At 44.4% G+C, this 24,485-nt stretch overlaps 1 protein-coding gene across 3 annotated transcripts in view; it reads left to right on the forward strand.

Moving 5' to 3' along the window:
• Positions 1-24,485, forward strand: part of LOC146797807 (F-box only protein 2-like) — a 141,849-nt gene that overhangs the window by 104,566 nt on the left and 12,798 nt on the right. For 2 of the 3 annotated variants that reach the window (XM_085627657.1, XM_085627659.1), the window contains exon 5: positions 609-747. In XM_085627657.1, the coding sequence (XP_085483783.1) occupies positions 609-747 (139 nt within the window). Of the gene's footprint in view, positions 1-608; positions 748-850; positions 910-24,485 lie in introns of all 3 variants that reach the window. The other variant, XM_085627660.1, reaches the window with a different exon arrangement.

Below are 24,485 nucleotides of genomic sequence, written 5' to 3' on the forward strand. Positions count from 1 at the left end.
TGCTCCACACTACTTCCCTGAGAAGCCTGTGATTGCTGACCTTCTCACCCTGAGATTGAAGTGTGGAAAGGTTTGTACTTAGCTGAGTTTGCAAGTACTTGGCTGAGTTTGTATAGCCATCATGTTACAGACCTCAGGACACCAGTGACAAGTTACCTCAACCACCATGGTTGAGGCCTGGGTGGCCCCTATATGTCCAGAGGCCCCCCAATCAGACTCTGAAAAGGAGAGAACATCTATGGGGCTATATGATTGGTCACTTCCTCACCACTGTATGCAGACCTGCTCTTCAAGAATACCTAAATGCCTACTGGTAGGGAGGAGGGCCAAGCATGTTGATAAAATGATTATTCCTCTTTGCACACACATCTGTCTTCCTCATGTCCTGCCCTGACCAGATTATGTTTGATGATTTCTCCAAGTCAGGTTGCTCCCCCAAACCCAACTACCCACAGACCTGCCGTCTCAACCATCCACAGACTTGCTGCCTTTCAATTTGCTTCTCATCTTGGCTTTGCTACGTGCTACTTTTTCAGACCAGTGATGTTCTTTTAGTATACCTCACACAAATTGTTTGTTACAAACAGTATTTGTTTTTCTCCATTAAGGTACGGTGGACGCCCCGATTGTGGATGCGTGTATGAAATTTTAGTGACGCTGCTAGCCTCCGATGGAACAGTGATAATAGCGGAGTATAAAGAGGCACCCAACAGCATTCCTCAACATAATGATGGGAAATTTCACCAGGTACAGATGACCAGGGGGCCATGAGGGGGAGGCATGGTCATAGGGTTACTGATTTCCATTAATATAAAGTAATTGTATTACCTGTGACCTGATTCTCTTACAGGTCCCATTTCCAGTTAATCGGGGAGGGGTCACTGCTGGGAGGAGAATCCAATAACAGCTGTCAGTAAGGCCAGATTAACTGACTGTGCAGTGGAGTGTTTAATATGATTATGACTCGATTCCTTCTAGTTAGCCTATATTAGTATGGAGGTTACAATAGTTATTCCTAGTATTGTCAACTAAGATGTTCAGGTTTAGGGTTGGGATTATAAAGACTGTCAGTATTCCTTTAAAAACGTATTTATGGGTAGGCCCGAGTTACCAAGTAGAGTGATTTCTGGAGATGGGTGGGGATAATGGATTTTTCAGAGGTTAGTTAAAGTGGGGGAAGAGGGAGTGGGAATGGCTGCGATAATTACATGTGGCATCACCAAGACTCTCAGTGTCACCAGCTAAGTTGCTTTTTAGAGGGGCACATCCTTTACCTTGCAGTTACGACAATGATCTGCCTTTACAATACAGTCACTACCCTGACTATGAAGCTACCACGCATTCCTTTACCACACAGGTCGTTACTGCGATTTGCATTAGGGGCGCGTTGTTGGAATGGTGTTGAAATTTAAGTCCAATGCCTTCCCTACTGTTGCATTGACTGCATTTAGAATAGTGAATTAAACTATTCCTAAGTCCAGAGCCCCCTAAGGCAAGTCATTGTAAAGACTTGCGTGGTAATGGAATGCATTATCACGTCGCAGTCGGGGTAGAGACTGCAATATAAAGGCATGCGTGGTAAATGTATGCAGGGCTCCATCATCGAATCTGTTTCGAGGGGCCACTCATTGTGCAATTTCATAAATGGGGTATCATTCTAATATGGGGGCCATAGAGCAGACAGGGGCTACTGCATCACAACTGCAGTGGTTGGTTCGTTTGCATGTGGTCCATCCCTCTAGGGGTCCACAAACTGGGCCAAATACACGCCTTCCACACCTGACTCTAGCTGTACCAAGGGTGAAAATGTAAAGCTTTCTCACAGAGATAATGGGGGTGGCGAATGTCTGACAGAATATCGACGGACAGAAAATCGACCTACAAAAATATCGACACAAAAATATCGATGACAAGAATATCGAGATCCTATCTACAACATGGTAAGTACAAAAATATCGAAAATAAAATATAGAATCTCAAAAATATCGTTATTAAAAATATAAAGTATTTTTTAGTTAAAAAAAAAAAAGTAAAATAAACCAAATAATACTTATAAATAAAATAAACATAATTAAATATATGTTATAATGTTTAAAATTAATAATTAATATATATAATAAAACATTAATTAAACATATACATATAATATATAATATATATACTTACTTAATAATAAATGTTAATAATTGTTTTAATAACTTATAACGTGTTAAAAATTATTATAAATTACAAATACATCATACACATAAAACAATAACATGAATAAAAATTAAATAATTATATATAACACATTTAAAAAATTACATTTAATTTGAATATTGTTAAAATTAATTACATATTACATTAGCTAAAATAATACAAAAAATATTAAATATCAGAGAGAATAAAACTACTACTCCAGCTCCAAAAAAAACAGTAAAGAAAATGTTGGATAGCGTAGAGCTAAAAATTACTATTTCCACTCCAGGGAGTGTAACAATAGGGAAAGTTGTTGGATAGCGTAGTGCTCAAAATTACTATTCCCACTCCAGAGAGTGCAACAGTAGGGAAAGTGTTGAATAGCAGAGGGGTAACAATTACTATTCCAACTCCAGAGAGTGCAACAGTAGGGAAAGTGTTGGATAGCGTAGGGGTAAAAATTACTATTCCCACTCCAGAGAGTGCAACAGTAGGGAAAGTGTTGGATAGCGTAGGGGTAAAAATTACTATTCCCACTCCAGAGAGTGCAACAGTAGGGAAAGTGTTGGATAGCGTAGGGGTAAAAATTACTATTCCAACCCCACAGAGTGCAACAGTAGGGAAAGTGTTGGATAGCGTAGGGGTAAAAATTACTATTCCCACTCCAGAGAGTGCAACAGTAGGGAAAGTGTTGGATAGCATAGGGGTAAAAATTACTATTCCAACTCCACAGAGTGCAACAGTAGGGAAAGTGTTGGATAGCGTAGGGGTAAAAATTACTATTCCCACTCCAGAGAGTGCAACAGTAGGGAAAGTGTTGGATAGCGTAAGGGTAAAAATTACTATTCCAACTCCAGAGAGTGCAACAGTAGGGAAAGTGTTGGATAGCGTAGGGGTAAAAATTACTATTCCCACTCCAGAGAGTGCAACAGTAGGGAAAGTGTTGGATAGCGTAGGGGTAAAAATTACTATTCCAACTCCACAGAGTGCAACAGTAGGGAAAGTGTTGGATAGCGTAGGGGTAAAAATTACTATTCCCACTCCAGAGAGTGCAACAGTAGGGAAAGTGTTGGATAGCATAGGGGTAAAAATTACTATTCGAACTCCACAGAGTGCAATGTAAAATAAACCAAATAATACTTATAAATAAAATAAACATAATTAAATATATGTTATAATGTTTAAAATTAATAATTAATATATATAATGTAATAAAACATTAATTAAACATATACATATAATATATAATATATATACTTACTTAATAATAAATGTTAATAATTGTTTTAATAACTTATAACGTGTTAAAAATTATTATAAATTACAAATACATCATACACATAAAACAATAACATGAATAAAAATTAAATAATTATATATAACACATTTAAAAAATTACATTTAATTTGAATATTGTTAAAATTAATTACATATTACATTAGCTAAAATAATACAAAAAATATTAAATATCAGAGAGAATAAAACTACTACTCCAGCTCCAAAAAAAACAGTAAAGAAAATGTTGGATAGCGTAGAGCTAAAAATTACTATTTCCACTCCAGGGAGTGTAACAATAGGGAAAGTTGTTGGATAGCGTAGAGCTCAAAATTACTATTCCCACTCCAGAGAGTGCAACAGTAGGGAAAGTGTTGAATAGCAGAGGGGTAAAAATTACTATTCCAACTCCAGAGAGTGCAACAGTAGGGAAAGTGTTGGATAGCGTAGCGGTAAAAATTACTATTCCCACTCCAGAGAGTGCAACAGTAGGGAAAGTGTTGGATAGCGTAGGGGTAAAAATTACTATTCCCACTCCAGAGAGTGCAACAGTAGGGAAAGTGTTGGATAGCGTAGGGGTAAAAATTACTATTCCAACTCCACAGAGTGCAACAGTAGGGAAAGTGTTGGATAGCATAGGGGTAAAAATTACTATTCCCACTCCAGAGAGTGCAACAGTAGGGAAAGTGTTGGATAGCATAGGGGTAAAAATTACTATTCCAACTCCACAGAGTGCAACAGTAGGGAAAGTGTTGGATAGCGTAGGGGTAAAAATTACTATTCCCACTCCAGAGAGTGCAACAGTAGGGAAAGTGTTGGATAGCGTAAGGGTAAAAATTACTATTCCAACTCCAGAGAGTGCAACAGTAGGGAAAGTGTTGGATAGCGTAGGGGTAAAAATTACTATTCCCACTCCAGAGAGTGCAACAGTAGGGAAAGTGTTGGATAGCGTAGGGGTACAAATTACTATTCCAACTCCAGAGAGTGCAACAGTAGGGAAAGTGTTGGATAGCGTAGGGGTACAAATTACTATTCCAACTCCAGAGAGTGCAACAGTAGGGAAAGTGTTGGATAGTGTAGGGGTAAAAATTACTATTCCAACGCCACAGAGTGCAACAGTAGGGAAAGTGTTGGATAGCGAAGGGGTAAAAATTACTATTCCAACTCCAAAGAGTGCAACAGAAGGGAAAGTGTTGGATAGCGTAGGGGTAAAAATTACTATTCCCACTCCAGAGAGTGCAACAGTAGGGAAAGTGTTGGATAGCGTAGGGGTAAAAATTACTATTCCAACTCCAGAGAATGCAACAGTACGGAAAGTGTTGGATAGCGTAGGGATAACATTTACTATTCCAACTCCAGAGGGTGCAACAGTAGGGAAAGTGTTGGATAGCGTAGAAGTTAAAAATAACATAGTTATAAATAAAATAATTATTTAAAATAATTAGTGATTTAATTATTAAATAACTTAAAATTATTTACAAATACCAATAAATAATTATTACAAACATAACTACCAAAGAATAATTAATTAACAATACATTAATAATAAATACCAATAAATAATAATTAATAAATATTAATTACCAAATAATAAATATTAAACGATAAAATATTTTTCATAACCAAAAACAGATGAATTATTAAAAAGTAAATACCAATTAAATATAATTAACCATTTAAAAAAATATATACCGCAAAATAATAATTATGAAACATTAATTACCAATTAAAAAATATTGAACTATTAAATATTTTTCATACGCCACACATTACTTACCAATTAATAATTACTTATTAATATATTAATTAGAAATATCAATGCATAATATTTAATTATATTTAATTCACAATTAATGATTAATCAACAATTAATTATTTTTCATAACCAAAATATTATAATTTAAAATATTTAATAATTAATTAATTATTGTCCAATTAATTAATTATCAATACCCAACAACTAATTTAATAATTACTTAATTAGATTTCAATTACTTCCAACACTATTCCCCTATAAACGCACGACACACTCCACTAATAAAATAATACACTTAACATAATTATCAATTAATCAACTAATTAAAACTAATTGCCAATTAATAAAAATTAATTACCAATTAATACTTAATTAACAATAATATAATTATCCATACCAATAAAAGAAAATAAATTATTAATTAATTACAATTAAATTACTTCCCACCCTATTCCCCTATAAACCCACAACCCGCTACGGAACTTAAACGCAAAAATGTATTAAAATCAATTTATAATTCCTAAAAATGTATAATTAATTCCATATAATTAAATTACTTCCCACCCTATTCCCCTATAAACCCACAACCCGCTACAGAACTACAGAACTTAAACGCAAAAAATAATTAAAATTAATTTATAATTCCTAAAAATTTATAATTAATTCCATATAATTAAATTACTTCCCACCCTATTCCCCTATAAACCCACAACCCGCTACGGTACAAAAACAGAAAATTGACTTAAAAAACCATTGTTAACATATAAAAATTGTATACATATATGTTAAAACCAGTAGAACACTTAACTAAAAACATATAACACATACATATTAAATACATAATAAAATACATAACAATAATATAAATATCGATATTAGTAACATCAATATTAGTAAAAACGATATATTTGATTTCGATATTACTAACTACGATATTACTGACATCGATATTAAAATACTTACCTTAGGATCGATATTCTGTCCATAGATATTATTGACATCGATATTCTGTCCCTTCGATATTTAAAACTCGATATTTGTGTAGGTAGATATTTTAGTTTCGATATTTTGGCTGCTCACCGGGGGTGGCAGCATCTCCAAACTCAGCAGTCAACCAAGAGACACAATAATTTGCTGCCAGACCAATGCTTTTGTAAAAAGAGAAATACTTTAACTATATGAAGAAATATACTACACACAGGAATCTGGTTCCAGTACAGGGTCTTTCCAGTGCTCTGGGTTGCAACCAATGGTAGAGCTCCTGCATTCAGACTACACAAGGCGAGCAATGTGCCGCCCGACAACCGGGACCCAGTACTATGGCTTCAGTACCAATCCATTGAAATGTGTGTGTTACTGTGGGGACTCTCAGGAAAGAAGTGATTCAGGTGTGAATACTCTTATTTAGTTATGCAGGTGATTACCCACAATGGGAGACCTGAACGTCAGTTCAAACTGTTATCTTACTAAAGAGTTTTTGGCTGTACTTGTGCCAGATTTCAGTACGCTTTCTAAGGCAAGACACGGTCTCTTAGCCTTTCAAACACAGATGTGTGTTGACTTTGTGTGGAGCGCTGTTTTACATTTCTGCTGCTGTTCTACGCCGTTCGGGGTCACATGGCAGATTTATTCAGCAGTGGGAGACAGGGACGTGACTTCTTTGGTCCGGCTGCGCTTGAGGCAGAACATGCAGAGAAATTCTGGTTGCCTTTTTCTTGGCTTCTGTAGTCTCCAGACCATAAGGGAAGTCCATGACAACAGCGGCATTGAGGTCCGGATGCACAGCACGGCAGCAGGCATGCCCCACCTTTTGCAGTGTAGATGATGGATGGCATTCTGGTATTTAAAGTTGGGGGCATTTGCGAGCAGGGACAGAGAGCTGCACCTACCTACCTGGGCTCCGTGAGTTGCACCTGGGACGCCTACGCTGTTGGTCTCCTCTGCCGCCGACGGAAATCACCGGCCGCAGTTGGGGGAGACTACAGCTCCCAGCGTGCTCAGCGCCATCACCTGACTTCCGCCTACCTTCGCGCCCGGAGGCGCAGAAAAAGGAGAGGCTCCCTCGGTGGAGCGGGGGCATTTGCGAGCAGGGACAGAGAGCTGCACCTACCTACCTGGGCACCGTGAGTTGCACTTGGGACGCCTACGCTGTTGGTCTCCTCTGCCGCCGACGGAAATCACCGGCCGCAGTTGGGGGAGACTACAGCTCCCAGCGTGCTCAGCGCCATCACCTGACTTCCACCTACCTTCGCGCCCGGAGGCGCAGAAAAAGGAGAGGCTCCCTCGGTGGAGCGGGGGCATTTGCGAGCAGGGACAGAGAGCTGCACCTACCTACCTGGGCTCCGTGAGTTGCACCTGCGACGCCTACGCTGTTGGTCTCCTCTGCCGCCGACGGAAATCACCGGCCGCAGTTGGGGGAGACTACAGCTCCCAGCGTGCTCAGCGCCATCACCTGACTTCCGCCTACCTTCGCGCCCGGAGGCGCAGAAAAAGGAGAGGCTCCCTCCGCGTCGCGGGACACGCGTGGGCGGCGCCGGGCTAAGCCCGGGCAAAGGGCGGGCCGTTGTGTGGCCGTTAGGGGGTCGGAAGAGGTCGGGTCGGGCCACCCCCCTAAGCCTTGCGGAGACAATCAAACAGCAAGCCCTTGTATAACGACTTTGGTAGATAAATATTGGTTTTATATATTGGTTGCGTCAACTAAATATCCATGTTGCATACCCTAGTTTAAATTGTGATAATGTTTGTTTATTTTATTGCTTTTAGGAGTATATGTGAGGCTGGTAAATTCTAAATATTCTCTTGTGCTTTACTAGCCGTGTGTTGGGCCACTATTGCTAGCTAGCATCACCAGTTACCCCTACCATTTTCCTGTGGTCGATAAATACGTTACTTCTAGCATAATATGGCAAAAAATAAAGCAACCATGGATAACTACCTGGTTTAAATGGTGAGCAAGATTAATAATGAAAGAAGAAAATCACTAGGAAAGGAGCCTCTCTTAGAAATCTTGCCTTCACCCACAGATGTTGGTAGTGGTCCTATTATGGCGGAACCTCCTAGTATTGAATCCTCCTATTTGGAGAATTCAGTAACTTTACCTTCAGATCATGATGCACCAAGCCAAGCTTTATTGGAGAACCCTAGTAAATCTGTATTACTTCACTCTCCTGTTAAGAGAGCTGTTAGAAAATGTAGGAAAATTCAGAACATATGGGGGACTGCACACCATAAGCCAATGTTGGAACAAGGTCAGAGAAGTACTGCGGTTCACAATGAGACCCTGACTATTAACGATGATGTGAACTCTATTCTCTTGGGTCATATTGCCAAGCTGTTTGAGGCAAATTTAGAACTTATGATCAAACCACTTGTAGATAAAATTAATTTGTTATCTGTTGAGGTATCCAGGTTGGGTGGTCTTTTAGCCAAGATTAATAAGGAACAGATTATAAAATCGCCAGAGATACTGGTACAACCTGGTCACCCTGCACAGTCGGCCGTAATAGAGGGGGTAAGTTCCCCTAAATTCAGGGAGATATCGCGAAAAGTTGGCAGTACATTCCAGACCAAAGCAGCCCCACCTAGTAGCGCGAGGTCTACTGCCCTTGCGAGAAAACCATATCATACTAATCTTCCGCCAGACTGTGAACCTTATGTCATTGTCCTTTCAAATGTTTCACCCTTAGACCCCGTAGCACCTAATTTCCGAGAGGAACCACATGACTCACTCAAACGGAAATCAGTCGCTTGGCCAAATAAAAACTGTGGATTCCCTACAAATTTTCTGATCAAATACTGTCTACCAGACGGGTCTCTTGGATTGGCAATGCAAAGAAAACATGTAAGGGGGACTGTGTGATTATACATTTTAGACACCCCCAACATGTTGCAACCGTCCTACTTAGAGCAGCATCACTGGTCTTGGGGGAGAACGATGTGGGTGTGCACCCCTTGGGTTATTTTTATAGCCATTTAGATAGGACATCCCAATTTACCAACAAAAGTAGGCCCATGAGTACCAGCAGAAGCACAACTTTTCATATCCCAATTGAAAATAGATATTCGGCATTGAGTTCACTGGACCAAAATGATTGACTTCCTCAGGTTGGGAAAAACATTACAGAGATATCAGCAGATACCCAGGTGTGGGGGCCTAACCAGAGCACTGAAGTCGTATAGACGTGTTGCCAAATGAGTTGCCAATTAGCGACGAATTTGCTTATGCTTGGTTGCGCGAGGTAGCCAGATTGGACGTGGTTGTTCAGTGTCACTTAGAGAGTCTGGAGGTAAAGGAAAATAATAAAGATGTCAATCAAGTGGAAGAGGTAAATTCTTTATTTACACTTGAGGATGACATAGATAGTGACGATATATTAATAGGTACATCTCCATCATGCGTAGAGGAAAACTCAAGCATTAGACTGATATCCTGGAATATAGCTGGATTATCCAGGAACTTAAAGGATGCGGTATGGTGTTCTTATATTGAGAACTACGATATCATACTTTTACAGGAAACTTGGTCGGTAGAAACCCCCCATAGGCTAGGGTACAAAACATTTAGCTCTGATGCAACTCCGTCAATTAGAGGAAGAGCATCAGGGGGGCTGGTTATCTGGGTTAAAGTCACTCTGGAAATAGATGTCATCCAGTTATCTATTCCTTCTCCTGATCTATTAGGCCTCAAAATAGTGGCAAGAGGAAAAGAAATTATATATTTAATAAATATATACAATAGACCGTATCCATCAAACAAGGAATCAAAGGTGGTAGAACTCTTGGATTCCATTCTAGATGCATTAGGACAAAATGTACAGGTGGTAGTCGGCGGGGATTTTAACTGTAAATATGAACCAGTCTTGGGCATGGAAACATTATTTGATGAGCAAGACGCTGCCAATGATATCTTGCCCTTAGATTCCATAGGATCAGTTAAAAGTACTATAGCCGCCACACAGATTTTACAGTTGACTGTGTCGCATGACTTAAGAGCATGCAATGCCGCTTTCGATCTGATAGACCACCAGCTCCAACTTTTTCTAAGGGAAATTGCAGGTCACACATAGATTTTGTAATGGTCTCCCGAAACCTATGGGATCTAATAATTGATTTCAAGATAGACCCCAGGACGGAGAGTGACCACTTCCCTCTTCAATTATGGCTAGACCCCCAACCTTTCATTACTAGATCAGATGGAGAGGCCTTAATAAATAATTCGGTTGGGGAGATACAGATAACAAATAATAGGCGTGCTCTAAGATGGCCATATATCTTGGGAACAGAAAAGGCGTTGATAAATATCTATAATACATTTACTGAGACTGTTGGAGCATCCCAGTTGCCCCTATTGGGTACACAGGGCGTCCTTGATCTACATTCCAAGTTGGTAGATGCACTAACACCCCTTTTGAGTAAAACATATAAAAAAGATGGAAATCGGAAAGGGAACTACCTCGAGTTAGCGAACCCATGGTACAACAAAGAATGTCGAATAGCAAAGTCCAGTCTGATTCAGGCAGTAAAATCCAAGAACCAACTGGACATAAAAAATGGTAGACAGGCTTATAATAATACTATGGCCCAAGCAAAAAAAGCTTGGGATGAAACTATATGGGAGGACCTCCTGAGTGCGGCCAAGTTACGTGATCAGTGCACGTTCTGGAACTTAATCTCTAAGGGAAATAAGAAGGGTAGATCGCCAAAGGATATCTTCCTAGATGAAAACACATGGTGCGATCACTTTTCTAAGCTTTACGCCAATAACAAGGCGGGTTTGATCCCTGAGGACAATGAGACTAATTTAGAATTGAGAATCGTTCCCCTACATTTCAGCCTAGAAGAATCCATCCAGGCACTGCAAGCTGTTAAAATGGGTAAAGCTCCAGGCCCTGACAAAATTCCCGGCGATTTACTAAAACATGACGTGGAAGTGTGGGGGCCATATATAAACTTCCTGAGTAATTCGATTGTGGCAGGTACACCGGTCCCCGAATCATGGAAAGGGGCAGAAATCATAACAATTTTTAAAAAAGGTGATCGCTATGATCCGAGTAATTACCGCCCAATAAGTTTAATGGACATTTTACAAAAGGTTTTTGCCAGACACATTTTAAATAGGCTTTTAGATTGGATTGAGGAGACTAAGATACTAACCAAATACCAAGCAGGATTTAGATCAAAAATTAGTACGGTCGATCAGGTGTTTAGGTTTATGTGCATCTGTTGGAAGTAAATTAACATAAGGAAGGGTAGCCTTTATGTGGCGTTTGTGGATTTGAGGGCCGCCTTCGACCTTGTTCTGCGCAGCTCGTTGTGGATTACATTAAGGAACATGGCGGTCCTAGGCGAGCTACTTAAAGAACTTATCAAGTTACACACAGGGAAATATGCTAAAATTAGATGGGGTAAGGGAGGAGAAATTTCAAGGGCCATACCTGTGGACCGTGGTGTGCGCCAAGGTTGCGTGTTAGCACCCACACTCTTCTCACTATATGTTAATGATATCCCGAGCTATATAAAGAACTGTGTACATGACTCCCCGAAGTTAGGCGGTGAGACGATCACGGCATTACTTTTTGCTGATGATACCATTCTCATTTCTCAGACTCCGAGGGGTTTACAAAATTTGGTTGACTCCTTCCAAAAGTATTGTGTAGGGAAGGGGTTAGAAATAAATCCAACCAAAACTAAATATATGCCTAAAAACCCCAAGAAACCCTTTAGGAAAAATCTGTTTTTAGAGAACCAAAAACTGGAACATGTAGAGAGTTTCAACTATTTAGGATTAATGTTGGATAACAATCTTACTTGGAAAGGGCAGCTGGAAAAAAGCATTTTATCCCTTAAACAAAACTCAATGCCTATTTTAAAAGTGCACGGTGCAAGCTATTCTAAAGCAATCTCGCCGGCACTTGAGGTATTTAAAGCAAAGGCTCAATCAGCAGCCCTTTATGGTGCTGAGGTTTGGGGTTATTGCTGTAAAAGCAACTTTGGAAAGGTGGAAAACCACTTTGTACGTAGGCTGCTCAAAATACCGACTAGAACTCCTCTAGTCCCAGTATTTCTTGATATTAACCTTAAAAGAACAGATTACCAAGTCACACTAAGACCACTGTTGTACTGGGTTAGGTTATGGACAACCCCGGAGTTGAGCGATTATAAGAGTGGATTGACTGAAATAATCCAGATTGACGGGCACATAAAAACCCCATGGTTAAAGTACATATTTAAGTGGTATGAGAGACTAGGGCTTTCTCATTTATGGGAGGTTCCTCAGAACATGACATTGTCTTCTAAAAAACTTGTAAAGGATACCTTCTGGTCCTATGTCAACGGTGAGCTAGTGCATCGTTCTACGATTGGCATATTGACCCAGAAATTCCTGAATTTAAAAGACATACCCAACTTTGAACAATTCATGGATGAGATTGGTCCACCACTAGCAAAAACACTATATTTGCAATTCAGGTACGGGGTCTTACAGATTAGTGCATACACGTGTAGGTGGGGGGGGAAAATGGTACTGATTTGTGCACTCTCTGCTCTCTAGGGGCAAAGGAAGACGATGTTCATCTACTCTTCTTTTGCCCGGCATATAAGAAACCGAGGGTTCAGTGGATCAAACCCCTATGCAAACACATGGGGGCCAGATCCTACAAAGAAGCAGAACGCATAATCAAGTCTAATACCTCACAACTAGTGGTGTTCGGCACAAGTAGATTCTTATTTAATGTGTACCTCATCAGGAAACGGTCTGGTTATGAACTGTAATGTACAGATGGGAGCCCTTTCTTTCTTTTGTATAGCAACATGATGCACTGTCCTCCTTAATCCTAACTGTTTTTAGTTTCTGGCTTTTAATTAATTTAAAATTGTTATTTATATTTTTATAAGCGGTATTGCTCAATCATGGAGATAACTAAAATTATATCCTGCCCAATTGCATGTATTAATTTTAGAATTGATAATTATGGTCATGTGTATATATATGTGTTTTGTCTTATTCTCTTGTACTTGGATTTTAAGGCTACATTGGCCGAAATAAAGTTTAAACAAAAATTTAAAGTTGATGTTGCTTCACGAAGGTTGCCAGCGTAGGGAGGTGGGGTGACCTTACTCAGCTGGGGCCAGCATCGGATACACTCGAATACAAGTCAGCATCTTAAGGGTGTTTCATGCACAAGGAACATTTTTGGGCTTCTTCGCATGAACAGTCTCCCATCCTGCAGGCCCAGGCACTCTCCATCCCTCTTTGAGCAGACAGACAGACTTCTAGGCTATAGACCACCCGCATCTTCACCAACAAGTTCTGCAGACTTCAGGTGACGTCTCCTTACCTCTGGGAGACTGGCTGTCTTGCAGACAAAAGCTCTTGGCGGTTCTTCAAGTACTCTGCAGAGCAATTCCGTCCTTAGTCAAAACAAACTTGGAGCTGGAACCATGCGCAGTAGTTTGGATCCCACCTTTCTACTCTGTTTCTAACAGGGGATGTGGACCGACTGTCTGTCTAAGGCCCTGGAACCAGTTTGAAGTGAGTCATTTTTAGCTGAAGATGTCTGTGACAGTGCTGGCTCCAGGAATGTGTAGACAAAGCATTGCACAATGAAGTGTGAAGTCACTCAACCAGTGCTAATTTGTAAAAAATGAGGTGCCAGGGCCCAAGCAAATTCACATGAGTCCACTGCAGCTGGCACCACCCACATGTCACCTGACTGTAGAGATAGCGTGGATGTCCTTGGTTCATAATTTGTAATTTATTTTAAATAGTGAAATGGGCCATCAACTAACTCTACTAATATATAGACACAGAGCACCACCATGCGGTGGACTCACTATCATTAATGCATACCACTTATTTAAAAAACGTGCCAGTTCCGAGCAATGGCAAACACCCACCAGGGGCGTAACTCAGCCCCCCCCCCGTGCTGAGGGGGGCCCTGCGCTCCAGGGGCCCCCTCAATCTCAGCGGCAGCCAGCAAGCCTAAATGGTGCTCACGGCCTGAAATGGTGCACGCACGACATGCCACGGCATCTTCTTCATTAATTAAGGTGAGCACGTCCGGACTCTTAATTAATTATTGGTGCACAGGCACGGGCCTCGCCGCCTCGACCGACAGGCCCTCTGGGCTCTTCATTAATTAAAGTTGGGTGCGCGGCGCGCAGTTGTCTCTGTGTCACTCTTCAGGGTGGGGAGTAGAGGGGCTGGTGACCAATGCCATTTTCATGCGCATAGCAATTTAAAGTGCGCATGACCAGTGAGGTGAGAGGCATCCTAGGACTCAGGCCAGCCGGAGACTAGTGAGAACTTGGAAGGACCGTGCTGGTGCCGGGCATTATTTAATTATTACTAGCCCCTGCCTGGCTAGCCTTGCCCTCTTATGCTGCCCGCTCGCGCCTGCCTGCTCTGAAGCTGCAGGCCAGGCCTCAGGTAAGTCTGTCCGAGGCAGGAGTGATGCGAGGGTGGTGGTGGCGAGGAGTCTCAGTGGGTGGGGGCTGACATCTTTGCGCAAAACAGATTTACTGGTTTCTTGCACCAGCTTTGTTTTCCAATTGCTTTCAATCCGTAAAATCATGCCAACAGGGGGTGCCGGCGGCTTGTGTAACTGCCAGACCTCTATCGTATAGTGGACGGGAAGTCGTTTTAACGCTGACAGAGAGATTGAGAAAGTTGTGATTGTCAGAATGCAGTGGAGAGCAGACAGCTATTGGTGTGTGTTATGCTGCTGGAACTTTTCGGGCCTTGTTTTCCAGTGGTGCCACTAAATAACAGCCCTGCCTTCATTAAATTATTGACGAACGCAACAAATACCTTCGCAAGTCACTCCGACAGTGGCCGATATGCTTTACGTGGTGGGCAACCCTCAGTGATCGTTTACATTGATTCTCATAGTGACCACACTGTCATCCGCTCCACTCAACACGTATGCACAGACATCACCCAATGATTACACTGACACATTAGTTATGGGTGAAGAACTGCTGCAGGTTTATTTCATACAACATAAGTATGACGGTAGAGTGGGTTGTCTTACGGGCGATCCAGGGCAAGCAGCCCCTCGCTGCTCCGCCCGCCTTGCGAGCCAGCACGCACGGTGGGTCGATGCCCGGCAGTGCGGCACATTTTTCAGATCCTCCTTTGGATCGTCTAATACTCCCGCCCCTTTTAACGGGGGCGGAGCGTGTTATGGCACACCCCCGGTTGGTTAGGCCCCCCAACCGCCCGAAGGACTAACGGGGCGCCGTTGCGGTCTTCCCAGAACCTCCTTCGGCTCCCGGACCTTGGCTCGGGCACCCTTACTGTGCCGGACAGGGGTACCCTTACTGTACCGATTGTCGCAGAGGTACCCTTACTGTACCCTTCTGCCTCCAGATCGCCCTGTAACTCCGCCTGCAACACAAGAAAAAACATTATAACATTCCAGTTGCGCGCTGCTTACGCCGCGCAGGGTAAGCGGAAAGGGTGGGAACTCGCGCGGCACAGGAGTGTACCCCAGGAAGCAGAGGGCGATCTGCGGGGGCGGCGGGCTTAAGTAGGGCCTAGCCCCGCCCCGCCCAGCACCAGTGGCCCGCCTCCCCCAGCATATGCCTATTGAGGCCTCCCCTCCCCAAGGCGCGGCCTCTCGGGAAAGGTGGAACAGGGGGGGGGAGGAGGCTCCGACGGGTGGCCACTAGAGAGCTGCCCTGCTGATGTCCCTCTGCGTGGGACGCGGGCAGCGGCATAGTGACCACACCGTCATCCGCTCCACTCAACACGTATGCACAGACATCACCCAATGATTACACTGACACATTAGTTATGGGTGAAGAACTGCTGCAGGTTTATTTCATACAACATAAGTATGACGGTAGAGTGGGTTATCTTACGGGCGATCCAGGGCAAGCAGCCCCTCGCTGCTCCGCCCGCCTTGCGAGCCAGCACGCACGGTGGGTCGATGCCCGGCAGTGCGGCACATTTTTCAGATCCTCCTTTGGATCGTCTAATACTCCCGCCCCTTTTAACAGGGGCGGAGCGTGTTATGGCACCCCCCCCGGTTGGTTAGGCCCCCCAACCGCCCGAAGGACTAACGGGGCGCCGTCGCGGTCTTCCCAGAACCTCCTTCGGCTCCCGGACCTTGGCTCGGGCAACCTTACTGTGCCGGACAGGGGTACCCTTACTGTACCGACTGTCGCAGAGGTACCCTTACTGTACCCTTCTGCCTCCAGATCGCCCTGTAACTCCGCCACAGCTCTGGGGAGGCTCCCGTCGCTGCCAGAGCCCCCCCTTCCTCCCTTCGCTGTTATAGGTGCCCTGCCCCTGCGAGTTAGCTTTAGTGGGCTAAATTATGGGTCCTGTTCTCTAACCCGTAAATCACAGCAATAATTTGCAACTTTACTCAGAAGCCCAGGCAGACTAACAAAAGAGATTTCTACAAGGAGCGAATTGACGCAAGGATGTCTTTTGGCCCCACTGCTGTACAGCTTAGACGTGAATGGTGTTCCTAACTTTCTTTGCGATGCGACTGCAGATCTTCTAAACGTAATTATGTGAAGATCTAAAACCTACATATGGAGCCAGAACTGAAACATAGCTTTTTTTTTTTTTTTTTTTAAATTCTTCAATCCATCATACCCTTCATATCCTAGCACGAAGCAGGTTTTTAATTTCCACTTTGTCTACAAAGGTGATGTGTTGATAGTGTTGTGGTTCCCGGATTGCTGCTGCTTCAAGGATTGCATGATTTCTAGGCAGGGTAAAATATTTAACGCTGACTGCTATATGGACGCCTTTTATCATGACTCCGGATAAAGCCAATATGCTGACTGACTAAAAGATGAGAATATGCTTCAGAAGAATACATATCTTTCAGCTCGAGGACCAAAATTTGTGAACGTTTCAAACTCCCTAGGCTCCAAGGAAAGACTGAGCGAAGGAAAGCAACACCTAAATCTGTTTCTCAGGCTGGAAAATATGGCATGGGTAACAAGGCATGGTGAGATAGGTGCTTATGGACATGAAATCCTATTTTGATTTTTCAAATGGCCAAATTAGGGTCCTTTCTGGCTTAGAAGTGTGTTTCCAACAGCTACAGCACAATAAAGCAAGATGAAGGTAACGTGTGAGTTAACTGCCTTCCCTACGTTTATAAACACAAGCTGACATCACTGGTATCTAATGATGGGATGGGCACTTAACTGTGAACATCAGACAGTATGGGGGCAACAGCCTCTGTCTTTGTACTCTCACCCAGCACACGGCAAACATATGCTCACTGTCCCTGGCTGCTTCATGTCACTGTCTCTGAATGGTTAATGCCACAACCTTAGCTAGTGACAGCATTATTGGCAAATGATTCGTTGAGACAGTCTCCCCTTCTTACGGCATGCTAATACAAATCAATGAAAAAAATCGATAAAACTGCTAACTCTGCCGTATTTACCTTTTCGGCCATTAACTCCCTACTTTTGCTTCCTTTCACATTGTCTTATTATCCTATTGTTTACTTCAAATCGACCAATGTCTCATCAACATCTCCTTGTGTTAGCCTTTCTACTGCCAATAATGACCTAGCATTCAGGGGATCTATCTTAACTAACCAGGTAATACAGGCTTTATTGAATATTTTTGCAAATTTAGTTACAGTAAATTAGATGACGGGGTCTTATTCTAGCCTTGTTGTTCAATAGTTCATATAAACTCAAACTAAGATAAATATTATTGAATATGTCGGTTCATTCCTACTGTTTAATTTACTTAAAATTAAAGTTTATTACCTGAAGACGACACGTAATTAGAACTAATATTTATAGAAATCAAATCAGTTTCAATAATTAAATTGGCTCAGCCCCCCGTTCCCCAATTCAAAACCTAATGCTAACCACAACAATTATGAACCTATGTGCAAGTGCCTTTTTTTTTTTCCAAAACAAAATTACTTTCGAGATTTTCCACCATAACCACTTGGTATACCATTGGCTTGGCTTTTTGGCAATGTCCTTTTCGAAGGAGTACAGCTCTCAGATATCATTCACCCAACACCGGGCATCTATGAGCGACACCAAATATTTACAGCTCCTTGTGCTTACTAAAATAGACCCGATCCTTAGTTTCCAGGACACACTGCACTTTAATGTCATCTGGCCCTGGTGCCTCTCAAACAACTGTGATAGCATCTGTCACCGTCATAAAATACATAAACGAACTTCAAAAGGTCGCAGGAGAGGCAAGCCGGGCTAAGTCTCGGCAGACCATGTCACTCTGGGCTTTACCTTGCCTCCCTGTGGAACAGGGAGAATAACTTTAAAGATGTTATGTTTGACACACAAACCCCAGGCCTTACGCTTGTCTCATCACAGCTCAGGCTGCTGACTTTCCTGTATAGACTAGGCTGCCACTATGACTGTGAGTTGAAGAAAACATTACCCCAGCTGTTTCGGAATGGCAAGGCTAAAGATGAAGGCAGCAGCATCTCTTGTCTTAAGCGTCGAACTCACAATAACAAATCAGTATTCTGAATCCAAACCTTTAACCAATATTTGATCTCATGTGACTATCTTAATCCCCATCAGCCTAGGCCTACTTCCTTATTCAAATCGCGAGTGGCTGGCAAAGAGTAAGTTTGAAATATCAAAGCCAAGCATATTCAACATGAAGCCAGGAATCGAAGGAAAGCTTGGGGACGATAGTGTGAATAGCGATGGTGGCATCTGGTTCTGGGCTTCCAGGAATGAAACATCCTTCAAGTTAAGAGAGACCACTAACTCAACTCGAGCTTGGGAACTGCCCCATAGGTTGCTTGCATGGATTGTAGTTCCAACAGTAGGTGGGCTGCAATAAGAATTACAGTATAGGGGCCACTATGAGCATGGTGTTTGGACAACAATCGGAGAGGTAACCCGCAGCAGCTGGTCCGCATGCCACCCCCGCACGGCGCCGCCACCCGGAGCATCCACCCCGCAAGGGGGGGAATGACCCAATTCCCACAGCGCTCAAAGGCCACGCGATCGCCACACACCCAAAACCAACGCAAAGAAATGTACGGTCAACAGTGCATGCAGCTGAGCCGGTGGCAGCACAGGCGCCCACCGCCTGCCCCGAGGGAACCAAGGGAAACCGAATGCCACAAACCCTGAATTCCAGGAGCTATCCCGAAAATGTAAAACAGAAATTCAATTCTCGTGGTATCCACAGGAGGCGGCTGGCAGTCAATGAATTTAAGCCTCGTGGCTCAGGACGCGAGCCTGCCCAGGGTGACACACTGGGATCGAGAAATATTCTGAGTAAATAAATGAGCCTACGCGAGTAACATCCACTAACATGTAACAACCTGTGATGAAGCGAGAGTGAAACTCCAGAGTGTGGCACGGAACCTGAGGACATTGTAACATCTATAGCCCCTTCACAACAAACTGAACTACCGTAGCAAGACCTGAGCAGAGGCTCCTATAGACCCCACCGAATCGAAAAGGTAACATTTGTTTACGGAAAGCAACTCACTCCTGGTGGACGACACAATCAACTAAAGTTTCATAGAAGGGATGCATCATTAGACAATCGTGGCATGTTTTCGAAAACAGTAAAGCACCACTTCACTTCCACCTCTATCTCATACAAGCTGCTCATGTGAAGGTGGAAAAACACTGGCGGCGGCCCACCCCATCGAGCACGCGAGCGAGCTTCCCGAGCAGGAGCAGGCCCCCAAATCTGCGGCCATGCAAACAGTGCACAGGAAATCAGTGCGCCATGGGCCCGAAGGCATAGGAGCGCTTTACATATCGCCGCATTTGCACTTACACTCATTGGCGAGGAGAGGAATATAATTGCCCCTAACAATCGTGCGCCCAACATAGTTACAACATAACCGCATCAAACACGCTCCGCTGCGCATTGTGCTTGCTGTGTGTGGAATGACTCAAGTGTTGTAGAACTCACGCACTCTCGCGGTAAACGGCGATGCCGGCCTGGTGATGTTGGCGCCCTGTGCAACAATGTTTGTTGGCCCCCCCCCAAAGCCGCCTCCACCACAGATTCTCTCACTATCCCCCTCTAACAGTGACCAAGTCTTCATAACCACACTCTCAGATGCATTGAATTAGTTATATAGTGCCACTCCTACCAGTGTAGCGTGTCCGAGCACTTTGCATCTTACACATAATCCGCCGAGCCAATCAATCATATGCATGTGAATCAGTGTATAGGAATGTTACCTGAGCCAAAGGACTCAACGTGTAGGAGACACATGTCATCCCTACTGGCAGGCAGTGTATTTTGAGGTTGCTAGGTGTGGAGAAGCGCAAGCTCAGTCGATTTCTAGCAAAATTAACCCGTTGTGCAACATTAATCAATGTTCTAATAATGTATGCTTAGCAGCGTGTATGCAGCTCTAGGATGAACGTTTGTAGCTCACTGTTGACTATTAGGGCTTTAAGATATACATTGCAAGTCACAAAAGGATGCCTCTTCTGAACACAGTAACCTGCTGACCTATTTACATCATACGCACTCTGCAATCTACTTGGTACACGTTCTTTGCAGCAGGCCCATTAACCCTCTGCACTAGCTGCACCGGAGCCAAAACCTCAACTATCCAAAATCCTGATCTCTCTCCAGGAAAATAATGAATCACACAAGTTATCTTGACATTTATTAAGGCCTGGTACTTGCCGAGGAAAGAAACGCAGCATCCGGCGCTTCAAAGTATAATAGACTTCCAAACCCGGCGCCCCCTAGAAGCCCGCACTCGGTGCGATGGCCCCGGTCGCACCGCCCATATTCACCGCGCGACTCGACCCGAAGGCATTGGAGCGCGGTACATGAGCTCCGTATTTACACAGATATCCAGGCACGGGGCAGATTAAGTGATTTGCCCAGAGTGCAGTACATAGCGAACTCGGGATTTGATAGATTTACACACATATCCCGGCACGGGGCAGATTAAGTGATTTGCCCAGGGTGCAGTACATAGCGAACTCGGGATTTAATAGATTAGCCCCTGGTCACGGCGCGACTCTCCCGAAGGTATTGGACCGCAGTACACAGAGAATGGCAGCCCTCTCTGTTCGCCGCCAGCTATTGACCTTGCCCCCCCTCCGCCCATGACAATCCGTGCCACAGGGGCCCGCATCAGCAACCCCCACTTTGACCCAACTCGGGGCGGAGGCGATTAATTTTCCAGGATCACGCGACGCGGGGATACTAAATGGCTAGCCACAGGGTGGGTGGGCGGCTTCGAAGCCAACCTCACCCAAGGGATTACCTGCTTGCAAAACGTGGGGTGCGGGCATCGATCCCTTTTAGCACGCCATCGGGAGCTTTACCAATCGGGGCTATGTCCCTCACTACACCGATAAATTCGGCCGGCGGACCGCATCACTGCCCTTTAGCGTCGGTGCGAACTCGACCCGAATGTATTGGAGCGCTTTTCACGAGCACCGTATTTACATTACGCATTCAGGCATGGGGAGCTTAAATGATTTAGCCGGAATCACAGGATGTGGACGCGGCCCGAGGTGGTTAAACCCTGGTTACCAGCACCAAAATCGGCAGTCCATCCGAGGCTCATCCCTCCGGCTTTCTACCTGACCTGCTCGTTCAAATCCCATGCTAACTGCACTCCCAAAACAATGGACTCTCCATTGGACGATAGGTGCACCCATTTGAAAGGCTGCAAAATTTGCTGCAAATTTATATAGCGCAAGCTTCGACCCGACGGTATTGGAGCGCTATACACGCGCACCGTATTTAACATACGCATTCGGCCATGGAGAGCTTAAATGGGCCGGATTCGCAGGATGTGGACGCGACCCGAGCTGATTGAACCCTGGGTTCCAGCACTAAAGCCGGCAGTCTAGCCTAGGCCCACCATCCCTTCAACTCTCAATCGGTGCGAGTTCGCCCGAGGGTGTGGAACCGTATTTATGAGCACCGTATGAGCACCGTATTTATCTATACGTCCCGGCACTAAGGCGCCCCTACCATAAGACTGTGGGGCGGTGCCGGCAACAGTGGCCTGCGAGCGCTGAGGCGCACACACGCATCCCCGCACATCGGCTGTATACCGGACCAAGCGGCCCGCACCGCACGCTCGGCGGCACCCGTTGCCCAGGACCACGCGGTCCGCTGAGTGCCCCCCCCTGCCTGCCGCCCCCCTGCTTGCGGATTGTCCGCCGGACCTTAGTGAAAAGTAAGGGAATGCCTGTCACGCTCTACCTAGCACCAGTTGCCATACAGCAGACACAGTATTCGTTAAGCGCGAACTTATCACGCCTAGGGGTTTCTACGCGCTGGGGGCCGTCGGGGACATCAAGCGAGCAATTGCCCAAATTCGCACGGTGCTGGGCTGTGCAGCCCGCCTGTGCTGGAGATCGAACCCCGATCCCCGCGCTCGGGAGTCGGCCGCTACAAATGGGGCACAGCAAAGCCACTGTGAGAGCCTTTGACTCACATGCTTCTGAGTTTTCGCGCCCCTCGCAGTCTCAGCGGGGCGTGGGCTTTATGGCTTTCTAGGGCCTGGGGGGGCTACGCTCACCGGGTGAATACATTAGTCAGTGTCAGCGGAGGCCCGGTAGTGATACAAATCACGGCGCCTACCGAAAACGAGCTTTGAAACCGTGGCTTTGACGCTGACGAAGCGTCCTACCGAGCCACGACGGCCCAACTTGCGCCCCCCCCCGCCCGTGGCCATCCGAACCACAGGGCCCCGTCGACCTGGCACTGCCCAGGGACGGGAACCGTTGTTCAAGATGGTGGAAGGGCCGGGATCGCAGCGACGAGGCGAGGACGACGACCGGAGACTGCGACCGATAAAAAAGGCGAGGTGGGCGAACTCGCGGGGCACAGGAGTGTACCCCAGGAAGCAGAGGGCGATCTGCGGGGGCGGCGGGGTTAAGTAGGGCCTAGCCCCGCCCCGCCCAGCACCAGTGGCCCGCCTCCCCGAGCATATGCCTATTGAGGCCTCCCCTCCCCAAGGCGCGGCCTCTCGGGAGAGGTGGAACAGGGGGGGGGGGGAGGAGGCTCCGACGGGTGGCCGCTAGAGAGCTGCCCTGCTGATGTCCCTCTGCGTGGGACGCGGGCAGCGGCATTCAGCTTTGTTCTGTGTGATTTTTTTTTTTAAAGACACAGTCGGTACACAACCGGAAGTACATTCCACAACGGGTTTTCACAGTCTGTATTTCATACCATGTTTTAGATCAGTCTTTGGCCAGACCTTTTGTTTTAAAAGAAAATACATCTGTACAATATGCTTATTTAAAGGGGCTCTTGGCCAGCTTTCATCTATTGGGCCGTTGGTGTAATTCACATTTTGCTACAGCATACAGTATGGGGGAGGGGACCATATCTGCCAGGTTTTCACTTCGCATATGTGTGACATTTACAGGTCTTCAGTAATTTATGAGTGACATTTCACTGCCTTATGTGTGCACTTTAAGCGACACTGCATAGCGAGGTCAAGAAAGCAGTTGTTTACATTAAATATTTGTAAGCAGCCATTTTTTGTAAAATGTGACGAACTTGAATCGCATTATAACAGATGCTACGCTCATGACGTATTGCAATACCTAGCAATCCCTATCCTTACTGGGCACAGGGCACTTGACTCCTATGCTACACAATGTTCTTTCCACTGTGTAATTCTGGGCCTGGTGCTGATGAAGGATTTATTAAACCACAACTGACGATTAGTGAAACTATGTCAACAATAAAATCACATAGCAGCAGTTAGTGACAGCCTGCAGAAACAGACCTCAACGTTTACAGATGTGAATCATTCTGCACATACATTTAATGCCTTGTTATTTTGTATTTCAAGCACCTTCGGTATCTCTTCCTTGCAGAAGTGAGCCAAAGAAGTGAAGGGGCCTTTTCTGTTTGTGGCTGTGACATACCTAGGGCTTCATTTCAAATTGTGTGTTAATAGACATCATGGGGGAAAAACAATTTCATGCAAGTTTCTTATTTCCATAACACTTCTTGTAGTAATTATTTTGACAAAGGACAAAGAATATACCTCAAAACAAAGACACAGCACTCCTCTTTGGCACATGATTAATTTCTACAGACCTTTTTATTATTGCTGCTCCAAGGACTTGGAGTTTCTCGTTGTTCTAATAGGTGTAAGTTCTGATATTTATATGTTTACCTCGTCTTCATTCCTTAATTTTGCTTGCGAGAAAGTGTCACTCATCATCGTTGAATGTCACTCATAATTGCACTGGAATTATGAAAATGTCACACATAAGCAATCTGAAACCTATGTAGAGGTATGTAGAGGTCCTCTTCCCTTACCAAATAATCCATTGG

The sequence above is a fragment of the Triturus cristatus genome, chromosome 9 (assembly GCF_964204655.1).
Source record: "Triturus cristatus chromosome 9, aTriCri1.1, whole genome shotgun sequence".
NCBI lineage: Eukaryota > Metazoa > Chordata > Amphibia > Caudata > Salamandridae > Triturus > Triturus cristatus.